The sequence below is a fragment of the Phyllobates terribilis genome, unplaced genomic scaffold (genome assembly GCF_046119375.1).
Source record: "Phyllobates terribilis strain yellow unplaced genomic scaffold, ASM4611937v1 Scaffold_5__5_contigs__length_657084704, whole genome shotgun sequence".
Classification (NCBI taxonomy): domain Eukaryota; kingdom Metazoa; phylum Chordata; class Amphibia; order Anura; family Dendrobatidae; genus Phyllobates; species Phyllobates terribilis.
In genome coordinates this window covers 554,612,803-554,627,809 of record NW_027362765.1, presented here as the reverse complement: position 1 = coordinate 554,627,809, position 15,007 = coordinate 554,612,803, and the positions used below count along the sequence as shown (strand labels likewise).

Here is a 15,007-nt window from a genome sequence, read left to right as displayed (position 1 = left end):
TTGTGGAGATGCCCATACACTTTAGGTAGTTGCTAGCCGGCAGCCATTCATCCCGTCTCCTGCATACTCAATGGGAGTGTAAGATGAGGTGCTGCCGGACTACTTTCACAACGGCTTGTCTCCTGAAGGAACAACTGATTCGACACATTGAAATTTAACATGTCCCTTGTTTCTTTTCTCTTACACCTGCTGTCATAACACATTAAACAGTTGTCAAATCTGAGGTCAGCAGTTTGACTTTCCTCCAATGTGAATGGGCACCTTAATAGCTTGTTTGTTATACTGCTTTCCTCTATATTGGTGCCCAGTCAGATTTGTAGATTAATATACACTTACTAGTTACGCTGGTATATGTTGTTTTTCTGTATTGCAGTACTTCCAGCCATATGGAAACAAGAAGCCCATATGTGCCTCATGTTTGGGACCTCATATTCCTGTCCTTGGACTAATCTACAAATGTGAAAATATATTAAAAGCAAAAGATCAAAAAAGCTGTAGAATGCAGGTTTCTGTCTAAAGCAGGAGAAATACACTACTATATAAGCCTTGTACACCAAAATAATTGAGAATAGTTTCTTCCGAGAACATTTTCCACAGTCATAGAGTTCTACAATTGATTCTCTCCCTTTAGCTGCATACATACCTTATTTTTCAGACTATAAGATGGAGCTAGGTTTAGAGGAGGAAAATAGAAAAAAAAATTGAAGCAAAAAATGTGGTCACAACTCACTGTTATGGGTTGAGGACCTGCTGCTGACACTGTTATAGGGATAATGTCCCCCAATTCTATACAAAAATCCCCCATCCTGGTGTGTGTGTGTGTGTGTGTGTGTGTGTGTGTGTGTCCGTCCAGGTATACATGGCCCTCTCATCCCCCATCCGGGTATACATGGCCCCCAACGCTGCACACTTAAAAGTTAATTTCCCTGCGTCCTGTTCTGCTGCCAGCAGCTGATCTCAATGTGTAAGCAGCACATGACGTCACTGCCATGCGCTCCCACACGCTGAGGTCAGCTGCCGGAACATTCATTGATCCCCATGCTCCCCCACACACACACACCATCCACAGCCGGACTATAAGACGCGCCCCTCACTTTCCTCCAAAATTTTGGAGTAAAAAAGTGCTTCTTATAGTCCGAAAAATACGGTACATACTGTAGGGATCCACTCTCTCAGGTAAACATTAGGTAGCGTGCACATAAGCAATGCGGTTTGGTCCAAGCATGTCCAGTTTTATTGTTTTCATAAAACTCCAAGAGATTCAAAACTAAAACAGCCTCTTCTGGGCACAAAGGTATAGCTGCAAATAAACAGTTCATTCAGCAGGCATATGTCACTGCGGGCTCATCTGAACAGATTAGTCCTTGCTCCCGGAGCAAACTTTACACACATAATGGGTACAGTCCTTCAGGGCGCAGTCAGATGGCCGTATAATATGGATGACCATCGCATCGCAATGCTCGGACTGGCCGGTAACTCTCCTGACCCAAGAGTGACAGCTTGTATTGATTTTTAAGCCGCTATTGCGCTTGGATCAGGAGAGCCGCCGGCCAGTCCGAGCATTGCGATGCGATGGTCTATGTTATACGGCTGTTTGACTGTGCCCTCAGCCTGAGCTCCAGCATCTTCCTGCTCCAAACATAAGTGTTCATCTCCATGTACAGTACACTGAACAGGCTGCAATTTCCACACGATACTCTGCAGCTCCAACACACTCTGCTCAGATTTCCTAGCTGACCTGTGCAATCTCTATTCAGAGAGAGAGAGAGACTCTGGCTTGTTTCTCTCCCAGCTACAGCTCACGTTTTGGCTGGTCATTCACCAGCTTCAGCACACTTGACTCTGCTCAACATAAAGCCGACTGACACAGGGTGAACCTATTTCCTGGGTCTTAGTCAAATGAAGACCTGCAGTGCTAGTGTTTATCACAGTCCTACCTGTCTTTGCTACAATACCCATGCGTGTACGAACCTGTGTGCATGCACGCATACATGCATGCATACGTACAGTCATTGCTGAAAGTGTTGGCACCCTTGACCTTGTTCCAGAAAATTACGTTTTTCTCCCAGAAACGTATTGTAATTGCATATCTTTATTTCCTTTGTGTGTATTGAAACCACACAAAAAAAGAGAAAAAAAGGCAAGTTGGACATAATTTCACACGCAACCCCAAAAATGGGCCTGACAAAATTGTTGGCACCTTTTCAAAATTGTGGCTAAACAACTTTGTTTCAAGCATGTGATGCTCATTCAAACTTCACCTGTGGCAAGTAACAGGTGTGGGCAATATGAAAATCACACCTGAAACCAGATAAAAAGGGGAGAAGTTGACTCAATCTTTGCATTGTGTGTCGTGTGCCACACTAAGCATGGAGAATAGAAAGAGAAGAGAACTGTCTGAGGACTTGAGAACCAAAATTGTTGAAAAATATCAACAATCTAAGGTTACAAGTCTATCTCCAGTTATCTTTATGTTCCTTTGTCCACGGTGTGCAACATAATCAAGGCGTTTACAATACATGACACTGTAGCTAATCTCCCTGGACGTGGACGGCCGAGAAAAATTTATGAAGTGTTGCAACGCAGGATAGTCCGGATGGTAGATAAGCAGCCCCAATCAAGTTCCAAAGAAATTGAAGCTGTCCTGCAGGCTTGGGGTGCATCAATGTCTGCACGAACTATCCATCAACATTTGAATGGAATTAAGCGCTATGGTAGGAGTCCCAGGAGGACCCCACTGCTGACAGACCTAAAAAAGCTAAATTGCAGTTTGTTAAAATGTATGTGAGTAAGCAAAAATCCTTATGAGAAAGCATCTTCTGGACAGATAAGACAATGATAGAGCTTTTTGGTAAAACACATCATTCTACTGTTTACCAGAAACTGAATAAGGCCTACAAAGAAAAGAACACCGTCAAATATGGTGGAGGTTCAGAGATGTTTTGGGGTTGTTTTTCTGCCTCTGGCACTGGGTGCCTTGACTGTGTGCAAAGCATCATGAAATCTGAAGATTACTAACAGATTTTGGGTCGCAATGAAGCACCCAGTATCAGAAATCTGGGTTTGCGTCCTAAGTCATGGGTCTTCAAGTAGGACAATGACCCCAAACATACTTCAAGTAGCACCCAGAAATGGATGGAAACAAAGAGCTGGAGTGTTCTTAAGTGGCAAGCAATGAGTCCGGATCTAAATCTCATTGAACACCTGTGGAAAGATCTTAAAATTGCTGTTGGGAGAAGGCGCCCTTCAAATATGAGAGACCTGGAGCAGTTTGCCAAAGAAGAGTGGTCCAAAATTCCAGTTGAGAGGTGTAAGAAGCTTGTTGATTGCAGTTATTTATTCCAAAGGGTGTGCAACCAATATTAAGTGGAGGGTGACAACAATTTTGACCAGCTCATTTTTGGGGTTTTGTGTGAAATTATGTCCAATTTGTCTTTTATTCTGTTTTGAACTAACTAAACTTTTTACTCCACATATGCCCCCAACATTGCAACATTTTAGTAGAACATTAAGAGTCGCAAGGGAAAAAAACTATAGAGCATTTTTTATTTTGCGCAAAGTTCTTGAACCATCTGTGCCTTTTTTGAAGACTTTGGCACAAAAAAAAAGATAACAAACACGACATGAAAAGAAAAAAAAAAAGGTGAAAAATAATGCAAATGGGGAATTGGGTCCATGATTTCTAAACTGAACTGTAAACTTTGAACCCACGCACCCCTATAAAGCTGCATATTGCCTCCTCGGATGATCAGTGTCCTAATAGACCGATAAGATAAGTATAGCAAAGTATACTAATCTCCACCCTAGTGTGGCAGAGAGTACAAACAACTGTAATCCACTGATAGTTTTATTATAAGGAGTGTCACCTCTGCAGTCAAATATGTTTAGATCCGCTCTGCTCCATTTATAAGCAGTAGCACCAGGAGAATTGAACAGGACAACTGTGTTTATTACAGGCAAGGTCAGCAGTCTAATATCTACACTTTATTTGCGCAGATTCAGAAGGAACTGGATAAGGCTTTGGATGAAATGGCTCATCGACTGTTAAATGCGAAAGATGGAATGAGCTTTGTGAAAACTCTCCCTCGCAATGGATTAAAGCAAGAAAAAGTTATGGAGAAATTAAAAGAATACTCTGCTCTAGGTATGACTTCCAGAACACTAGTTCGCAGAATATCTGTTCATATATTCGTGAAACAAAGGGTGATGCAGAACAAATTCTGTGATTTCAAGGATTTAAAGAGAATCTGACCGCAGGTTTTTGATGTGTAATCTGAGAGCAGCACGATGTAGAGGCAGAGACCCTGATTCCTGCAATGTGTCACTTACTGAACTACTTGGTGCAGTTTTGATCGAGTCCCTTTTTTATCTGTTGTAGATATAGCTGTGGTCCGAATGCTGAGCTCTCTATAACCCCACTCACACAGATTAGCCTGACCGGCCTGCACGTGAGCCCTAGTCCTCTAGTTATAATGTCCTGCAGATAAGTCACACGGTGCACACGTCCGGATACTGTACAGATTCCGATACAGTACTGGAAAAACCCTTACTGGATATATCAGTGTCTGTGTGCACCTTGAGCCGCATCCGGATCACACGCACCTACTCTTGTGAATCAGGTGTACAGTTAGCGCTGTTCCCAAGCATCGGGTGCTGACCACTTTCCTAATAGGGTTGAGCGTGTATGTTCTGTCCGAGTATGCTCGGGCCGAGCTCCCGAGTAGTTACAGCTGCATTGTGATAAGGTTAAATCGCTCCCGTTTGCATGATTTGCAACTGTTTGACAGCTTTATTACATGTGAGGAATGTCTATTTCTTACACATTTCTCACATGTAATAAAGCTGTCAAACCGTTGCAAATCATGCACACGGGAGCGATTTAACCATATCACCGAGCAGCTGTAAATACTTGGAGCTCGGCCCGAGCATACTCTATGAAAGGGTTAATAGAACATACTCGCTCAACACCATTTCCTAATCATTGTCCCCTTCTGGTGTTGCGATCAGAACCAGCAGAGGACAATGTTGAGAGTAGTAGTCTGCTCCCGCTGTCTCCAACTGTAAAAATAAGAATTAAAATTAAAAAAATATAAATCTACTCACCTGTCCTAAGTGCCCCCCCCCCCCCCCGTTGTAATCCATGCGACCGTTCACTCCAAGGAGCCGGGTAGAATGATTTGCTCCAGGGAGCAGTGTCCTATCACTCACTGAGCGCAGCTCCAGGGCTCCCTCGCTGCAGTGCGTCATTCTGCCCGGCTCTTTGGAGTGAACGGTCGCATGGATTACAGCGGGGGACACTTAGGACAGGTGAGTATAAGGAGCAGACTACATCTCTCATCCTTGTCCCCTGCTGGTGCTGATCGCAGCGCAAGCAGGGGACAATGATGTAGGCAGCGTTCGGCGCTTGGAAACAGCGCTAATTGTACAGCTGATTCCCAAGCGCCGGTACGTGTAACACATGGATGTCCTCAGTGTGTGACGTTTTGCGGCCCGTGCAGCAGGTAAAAAAACTGACATGTCAGCGTGTTTTGCCCACGGACACACGGTCCGTGGAAACACACTGACGTGCACAGACCCATTCATTTGAATGGGTCTACGTGTGTCAGTGTCTCCAGTACGTGCGGAAGCTGTCCCCACACGTACTGGAGATGGTTAAGTCTGAAAGGTGCCTCACAGTGATTTTATTGAAGCCACAGCACACAGCCTAATTAGTGACACATACCGGGAATCAGTCTCTCTGCCTCTATATTATGCTGCTCTCAGATTAAATAGCAAATTCCTGCTGACACATTCTCTCTATTGGGCCCAAGGAAAGAGTCTGGTGACCATCAGTTAAGAATTTTCACTCTTGCAGCTTGCTCGCACTTTTTTGGGTTTTTGATGCGCTCTTTATTGTATTTTTTCAAATGTGAAATAATTGCAGTATTTGCACAGTAACAGCAAAACTAATGAGATTTCTAAGATATCATTGTTTTTTCTCACGGATCGAATATCTGCATAAATCCCCCCCCCCTCCAAAAAAAAAAACCCCCAAAAAACGCCGCATGCACCATAGAAAACTAACAATCAGTGGTGTGGCCAAGTAAGTGACACATTGCTGGAATCTGGGTCTCTACCCCTACATCATGCTGTTCTCAGATTCTGTGACAAAAACCTGGTGACAGATCCCCTTTAATGCTTCCCTAATGAGGTTTGTGGCAGAGTTATATTTGGTATATGCTGTAATGTTGCATTTTTTTTTATCTGACACTTTTTTTTTCTTACCGAGTATGATCTGTTTTCAATCTCAACGTGAAAATTGTGCAGGACGTGTGAAAAAAGTTCCCATTATTATCTGTTTTCAGGTGAAGTCTCGTGGGAACAAGGCAAAGTGTCTGGAACAGTGTATAGTGGAGATGAACGGCTTACCCAGCTTCTTGTAAAGGTAGATATCAGCTGATTAGTAGAATGGGTGGTGTATTTTTTTTTTCCCTTGCTTCTTAAGGCCCATTGACACTGATGATGATCAGGAACGAGCTTTCTTATGAACGATAATCGATTTGATGTAAATTTACCTCTGATCAGCCGACAAACAAGCAAAACGCTCAACTGATTGGATCATTTATACTGGAATGAAAATCCTTGTTGACAGCACATAGCCGCGTGTAAACCGAACGTGATGTCGATGGTGTACCTTCAGAATGTTTGTGGTGGTATTGCTTCTGTTCCCATGCAGTTTGTATCGGCCCATGTGAACAGGCCAATAGATGACCGGTGATTGACTTGTGTATGGTCAGTGGGCACTCGTTTATGGTCAGATATGTGCTGTTGTTAAGGCAGCATTACCCGGTGCAGGCACAGGCTAGGGCTGCATGGGGTCATGTCACAGAAACCACAATGTCGTATGTGACACAACAGCTGTAAACTATCCAACCCTCTTATATTTGTTAGTTGGTTGTAAGTCACACAGGACTTTGCTATCATTGACCATAGTACAAATCTCGTACGACTCCAACCTTGACGTTCTTTTTTTACAGCAATATTATGGTTGTAAATTGGTCTAAATTTTTTGGTCCCACATCTCGTATAGGACACGTAACACATTCAGGACACAACCAGTAGCACTAGCCTCAGTCCAGAAACCCATCTGAATGTTGTTGTGGGTGGGCTCACAAAATTTTAATCAAAATCTGTACTAAAAAGTGCACATTTATAAGAGTAGAAAAAATAGCAGAAATGTAACATATTGATAAAAAATACTACAGGTTTGCAAATTGTGTTTGCTCTTGCCTTTAACTGCGGAGACCTCCAGTAATATCAGCTAATCAATGTGTGGCAGCTGCATAGAAATTGTACAATTACATGAATGGAGGACTATATAATACATATCTATGCAGTGAAAACCTAAAACAGAAACAAAATGAACATCTACCCTGCTGTAAATAAATGAGTAAAAGCAATAGTGCATAGAAATAACATGGGGCGCTTAGTAAACACTGTTTTTGATTAAAAAAAAATATTAAAGCTGTCCCACCAGCGTCAAGGTGTGCTCAAATTCGGGATGGTCCTAACATCTACTATTAAAACCTTACCCTGTGTCAGTGACGTCAGTGTGAATAAGGGCCGAGCAGGGTTTTGTTCTCATGCAATGAAATCTTTCCTTATAGGTGTATGGAGAATTTGCATGGAGCAATCCTCTGCATCCTGACGTTTTCCCGGGTGTACGTAAAATGGAAGCCGAAATAGTCAGAATGGCCTGTAATCTCTTCAATGGTGGCCCTGAGACCTGTGGAGCGGTAAGTAATTTGTATTTTCTCTTGAAGATCGACCACTCTTAGTTTTCTAGAAGAGGAAATCTAGTGTAACCCTCAAAAAAGCAGGATGTGATCAAATTCTTCACTGCCGATGTTTTCCCACTATTGTAAATGAAGGTAATTTTAAATATTCATATCATTGTTTTAACAGAAAATCTTTCATGAATGTGATAAATTTGTTCTTCCTTCGTCGTGGAAACCCTTTTAGACCTCATGGCATTGCCGTATGGGCCGACCATGTACTGCCGGTCACTGTGGCTCCGGGTCACGGACCTTTTAGGTGCCATTGTAATACTGCAAGCCATGATTATTTCCCTGATAGATTTCACATGAGCTCCTGCTCATACCCCTTTATGAAACCCGGATCTACTATATAGACTGTGCTCGTATTATGGGTTCACACAACATGGGTCTATGATATCCAAGTGCAGAAATACGCTGTGGTATGAGGTATCTTCAAACCAGTCCAAAGCAAATGTGTATACAGCTTCTTTTATTGTAGGTTTGAAGGCAAAAATGAGCGTTGGATAATGTACTGTATATTCCTTATAATGTATGTCAAGCTCAGAATTAAAGTAATTTCAGTTTATTTCTGTCTAAGGGGTAACGTTTCTCCTTGTGGAGAGTGACAAGCCAAGCCTGGCATGTCAATGAGGAGACTTATACACCTTGCATGGCCCTCTGGGAAATTAAACAGGCAAATTGTCTCTTCAGAAAGGAAGAGGACTAGAACTCTAGCGCCACCTATTGGAAGCAGTGATTCTAAAATTCACCTAGCCAAATCAGATCTCATACTTTGCACTGATGAGGGGCAACACCCCCATACACCGGTTCCTTTATTAGCAGAGGCAGGTAATGCTACTATCCATAGTGGATAACACCGGATCCACCATTCACAATCTGTGAATCAGATCTGGCGTCACGATCACTGCCTTTGGGCGTATAAGTAATCAACAGGAAGGGAGAGGGCAGCCACAGAAAACCTTGCCTAAATCAAAGAAAAAAAATCTACAGAACAGAAAAACAAGATTTTAAACAATAGGTCATTTTCTGATGACGGCTTCCCTTTAATGTTTTATTTTTCTGGGACTTTTAAGCCTTAAAATGGTGGGACTCGGAAGCTTGGTAGCAGGCCAGACAACCTCTGCATATCGAGATCTTCGACCTTAACAGTCCAGAATCAATTTGAAAAATTCCAGCTGTAATACCTGTGTTCTTTGTCTTATTTCTGAAGACCATCCCAAAATAGATCAATTTAGGAGGAAAATGATATCAAGATGAAGAAACTCACAGTTGCACTCGCAATGAAGGCTTTTTTTCTGGTGTTCAGCCTGTTTGCCTTACTGCAAAGGTCATGGCTGTCTTGTTTTGTACTGATCGGAGGACACTTGGGCAGTCAGACACTGCTGTGCTTTGTGACGTTACACACTGTATGCCGTCCACTGTGTATTGAGCAACACACACTCAGACATTAGGAAATCCATTGCTGGCTATTACAACCAGTTTTGCTATGTTTACACATCTTCACATGAGATTTTCAGTCGATGAATCCTACTTTTTTCTGGGGCCATTAGAACTTTAATTTATTATTTATTTTTTTAGCATGTTATGTCTCCTTTTGTATGTAATATCTGGTATCACAGCTCCCAGCAGAACTGTCAACCCAACACTTAGATAGTGGGGAAATCCTGAGATACAACTGGTCATGAAAACCAGTGGATGAAACTGATTCTTTACATGTTTCTGCTTTTATTCCCAGGCTTTCTCCCTTTGCAGCATCATTAGATGCTGAATTATCCTTGTCCTCGCCTCCATGGAGCAACAGTAACTCATAGATGTTGTCTATTCTATTTGTGCAGGTGACCTCTGGAGGAACTGAAAGTATCCTGATGGCCTGCAAAGCCTACAGAGATCTGGCATATGAAAAGGGAATCAAGTACCCAGAGATGTAAGTACCAGTCTTCTTGAAATCCCAACACAACAGACTTCAGGAGTCGCATGTATTTTTGTTAAAAAAAAAAAAAAAATCTTTCCACGATTTTTTTTGTTGGTGAATATTTCATTTGAGCAATTAGTTGCCATTTACTTGCTACATAATGGTAATCCGTCAGTAAAATCAACATCCCTAAACTACGTATGAGGATGCAGGACTATAAAGTGTAAATCCATCAACACCTTTAAATCTTCTATCTGTTTCTGCATTCCCAACTAATTTAGTGTTTTCATTCATATGCAAATGATGGGTTAAGAGCATGCATATTTATATAATATATCATGCAGTCCCCGAGTTGCGAACATTTAACTTTTGCTCCCCCCCCAAATAAAATACTAATACCTCTCTGGCCGCCCTGCTTAACGCCATTCGCTCCTCTTGTTTCCACCTGGCCTTTTAACTACAGGCAAGACTCCCAGCTGCGTCCAGGCCTCGCAGGTCCATGTGTGTTGTAAGGTCACAATGTCAAGACCACACGGCTGGAGGTCCTAGCTTATCGTAAAGAGGTTGGAGGTGTGGCAAGTGACTAGAGAAAGATGATGCCTGGACGGGGATCAGCAGGGCCTACTGGTGGGAATAGCAATTATTTTATTTTTTTGCTTAACCATTTGCCGGACCTGTACCTATTCCAACTTGCATACAAATTCAACTTAAAAACAATAGAACCTGTCTAGTTTGTAACCCCAGCACTGACAATATGTTAAAATGCGAGGTTTTTGACATGTAAAAAAAAATCATACCATGAAGAAACATATCAGAACTTTTTTCACCTTGTATTGTCACCATAAGCAGCTGCACAAATCTATTCAGAAACAAGCTGAAATCATTTCAGGTGGAAAAAGAAAATAAAGAACTTGAGTAATGTGATTGTATGAATATGCACACCCTTACACTAATATTTTATTGAAGTACTCTTAGAATCTATGACAGCATTAAGTCTTTTTGGGTAGGAGTCTATCAGCATGGCACATTTAGAATTGGCAATCTTTGCTCACTCTTCCTTGTAGTTTTGCTCCAATTCTGTCAGATTGTGAGTGCACCTCCTGTGTACAGCGCCCACTTCAGGTCAGCCACAGATTTTCAATTGGATTCAGGTCTGAGCTCTGGCTTAGCCACTCCAAAACTTTGATCTTCTCCTGGCACAGCCATTATTTTGCTAATTTGGAGTTATGCTAAGGCTCATCAAACTGAAAGGTGAAATGCCTCTTCATTTTTGGCTTTTTAGCAGCAGCCTGAGGGTTTTGTTCCATTCACCTTGAATAAGACCCTAGTTCCATCAGAAGAAAAACAGCCCCAAGGTATAATGCTACCTCCACCATGCTTTACTGTGGGTATAGTAATCTTTTGGTGATGGGTAGTGTTGGCTTTGTACCAAACATGCCTTTTTGGAATTATTGCCAAAAGTTTCAACCTTGGTCTCACCACATGCTTTTGGCAGATTAGATGTAGGTTGTGGCAAAACCTAGTCAAAGGAGAAAAGGCTTCCGTCTTGCCATCCATACCCTTCAGGCCGGAGATATAAAGAATAAGCCAATAAGGTAAATATAATTATTTATTACAAAAAAAAATTACAACATAAGACCGAGGAGAAAATAGAGAGCAATACTAATGTGTCAGGCAAACAGCAGAAGGAGATAGGATGTACATAAATTGCACAGTTCATAGATGGGCTCATATACAGTACATAGGGGGCATAGGTATATTAACGTGCTGTTAAACATGTAAAAAAAAAGCACTATTGTCCAACAGCCACCAAGTAGTATCAAAAGGCCAAATTTAGAAAAGATCACATGTTTACCTGTAGCCATCCCCTCCTGCTATGCCGACGCCAGGTCCGAACACGTGTTTTGGCGTCCAGGCCTGGACAATAGTGCTTTTTTTTTTTCTTTTTTTTACATGTTTAACAGCACTTTAATATACTTATGCCCCCTATGTACTATATATGAGCCCATCTATGAACTGTGTAATTTATGTACATCCTATCCCCTTTCCATTAGTATTGCTCTCTATTTTCTCCTCTGTCTTATGTTGTAATTCTTTTAGTAATAAGTAAATTATTATATTTACCTTATTGTCTTTTTTTTGGTACTATTTTATATGTATAGCCATGGTTCAATATTACTAGACTGCTCATAGTGCACATCTATTACTCATTTTGGAGCAATTTTGATTGGCATAAAATTTAATTTATATAAAGAATAAGGAAGATTGTTGTCACATGCAGGGCACAGCCAATACCTGCCAGAAATTCCTGCAGTTCCTTTAATATCGGTGTAGGTCTCTTGGCAGCCTCCTGGACTATTTTTTTTTTTTTCTTGCCTTTTCATCAATTTCTGAGTGTGCCATATTTAAGCCACTTCTCGATGAGTCTTCAGTGTTCCATGGTATTTCTAATTTTTTTTTTACCTTCTCCTGACTGATAAATTTTAAAAAATGAGATCCCTTGGCTGTGTTGTAAGATGTTTACAAAATCATGACTTTTGCTGTAAAATACTGCTGCAAAGAACAGCTAAACTTTTTATGGGGTTAATCAGAATCCCTATATATGATGGCATCTGGGCACTGACTACTATTTAACATGAGTTTAAATGTGATTTGGCTAATTCTGAACTCCACTACATCTCCAATTTGTAACAGGGTGTTCACACTTCTGAAACCACATTATTTTAGTTTTGCTATTTATATCTTCCCCCTTCAATATCATTTCAGTTTGTTTCTCAATAGATTTGTATAGATTGAGTGATATTAAAGTGTGTATTTTTTATATATATTATATTGGGCATAAGTTTTCACACCTGCGTTAAAATGCCTAGATGGATAGATAATGTGTGTTATGTATATTGGCGCCACCTGGTGTTCAAAGTAGTGGCTTGGCAGGACGGATGAGAAGACTTTTTTTGTTGTGTACTGCTAGAAGGGGATTAGACTGATTCTGTCTAGCAGTACAGAGTTGCAGCAGCTCCGCAGAGGACACATAGAAGCATAAAAAAAAATAGAGAAAAAAGAAAACTGTATTTTTAGTAGCAAAAAAAATGTTTAATTACTGATGGCTGCTTACATTTAAAAGCCATTCCCTGGTCGATTTGATGACTTCTGTTAAAGACCCACCTTTCATCTAGTAATTCATCAAAGGTGGACGGGACCTAGCAGTAATGACATATTGCCATAGCTCTTAAGGAAACCTTTGACGTACTGATCTGTGCATAGAATGTTCTATAACATAAAGAGCTGAGAAGATCCATGTATAGGTTTGTGGAGAATGATTCAGTATAACTTGTCTTTTTATTGATTTAAATCTCTTCTTGTAAGTGTAGGACATACCACCTTCCTGGTAGAAGTCTGCTTGTAGAGATGGCTGTCATTTGCTGATTAGGACCGCCCACTGGACTCCTAGTTCTAGAAAGAGCAGCGATTTCTAAGATTCAGTATTACAAGTTATAATGAATCTTTTGCTACAAAATGTGATATATAAATCTATTCAGCTCTATGTAACTGTAAATCAGACCCATATTCAACATGACTGGTTTCCTCAAAGGGAACCAATCGGTAGGCTTTTGCTATGTAATGTGAAGGCACCATGCTGTAGGGGACACAGATTTCAGCAATGCCTCTGTGGTTTTGTTTGCGTGCAATAATTGTTTTAGCACCAGAAGCTTATGCCTCCTGGTCCTACTCTGCCCCTTGTGTGATAAGCAGCTCACTGTCAGAGCCATGGTACATACAGAGCCTGGTGTGGGCGGGGTTGGCTTCCTCAGCTCTGCTGCATTGCTAAATCTAAAAGCTGTGATTGTGTCAGGACAGCTGCACACAGAGACCTTAGTGATGCATTGTTGGATTCAGGGTCTCTTTGCCTACATCAGGCTGCTCTACAGCTGACAGATTCCCTTTAAGGCCACTTATGAATAGGTTTGAACTGGAGTTACACCCACAGAGGTGGTCACAGTTCATGGCTTTTATGGCCTTTTCTTCTATTTGTGTGGAGGAAAGCAAACCTTTTATTTTTCTTATTTTAGTGTCATAGATTGCTCACTTCACGTGATTTTGATGTCTGAAATAATGTGTACGTCTGGGCATAGGTATGTAACACTACAGGGCTGTTTTATCGTAGAGTTGCTCCGGTGAGTGCGCATGCAGCATTTGACAAAGCGGCAAATTATTTTGGAATGAAGATGGTGCACATTCCCCTGGATAAGAAAACCATGAGAGTGGATGTGAAGGTATTACATTTATTACATAGAAGAGTAGTTACACTTTTCAAACAAGTTTTCTTTTGCTCTTTGAGAGAACCAGCAGCGTAAACTATCCATTAGGCTCTTTCACACGTCAGTATTTCCGGTACGTGTGGTGACCGTTTCCACTCGTAATGGAGACACTGACACATTCACACCCAAATTCAAATGAATGGGTCGGCGCACATGTCGGTGTATCTTCACGGACCGTGTGTAAAACACGCTGACATGTCCATTTTTTTTTTCCCCACAGCACGAGCCACAAAACGTCCTGCACACGTGTACGCTGATGACACACTATGACATCTGTGTGTCATCCATGTAACACGTACCGGAGCCTGGGAATCAGCAGTACAATTCGCGCTGTTCCCAAGGGCCGGGTGCTGAGGTTAATTTCTAAAAAATGTATGGGGGTTAAAATGGTCACCACACCCCTAAATGAATTCTTTTACTGGTGAAGTTTAAAAAATTGGGTTTGCTGTTCTGGCAGCTTCAAGGATCTTGAAATATGACATGGTGTTTACAAACTTTTTGTACCATAAGTCACATATGGCTCTTTCCTTTAGCCTGCTGTGTGGCCAAACAGTAGTTTCTGACCACATATGAGGTATCGGTGAGGTTTTGGAGAAAGTCCATAGCAAAATTGTGAGGTCCAAGTTGGATTAAATCACATTTGTGACAAATCTTTCCTTTAAAGGGGTATTCTCATCTCCAAGATCCTATCCAAATATGTAGAAGGTAGGAATAATAATAATAATAATAATATTAGCAAATATCTCCAATTAGAAATGTAGTATAGTATTTTTGATTCACTATCTCTTTCCTCATGGGCAGGCATTGCAGGACCTTAGGTATCCATGGTTACGACCACTAGCAACTAGCTAACTGTGACTTTATCAGTGGACGTAACCATGGATACCTAAGGTCCAGCGATGCCTGCTCATGAGGAAAGAGAGATGGTGAATCAGAAAAAATAATTCTGCGGAAATTTC

At 41.4% G+C, this 15,007-nt stretch overlaps 1 protein-coding gene across 1 annotated transcript in view; it reads left to right on the top strand.

Moving 5' to 3' along the window:
- SGPL1 (sphingosine-1-phosphate lyase 1) overlaps nt 1-15,007 on the top strand; it is a 44,318-nt gene that overhangs the window by 15,061 nt on the left and 14,250 nt on the right. Inside the window, exons 4-8 of the mRNA XM_073685858.1 lie at nt 3,997-4,144; nt 6,345-6,424; nt 7,647-7,775; nt 9,653-9,741; nt 13,895-14,003. Of these exons, the coding sequence (XP_073541959.1) occupies nt 3,997-4,144; nt 6,345-6,424; nt 7,647-7,775; nt 9,653-9,741; nt 13,895-14,003 (555 nt within the window). The remainder of the gene's footprint in view (nt 1-3,996; nt 4,145-6,344; nt 6,425-7,646; nt 7,776-9,652; nt 9,742-13,894; nt 14,004-15,007) is intronic.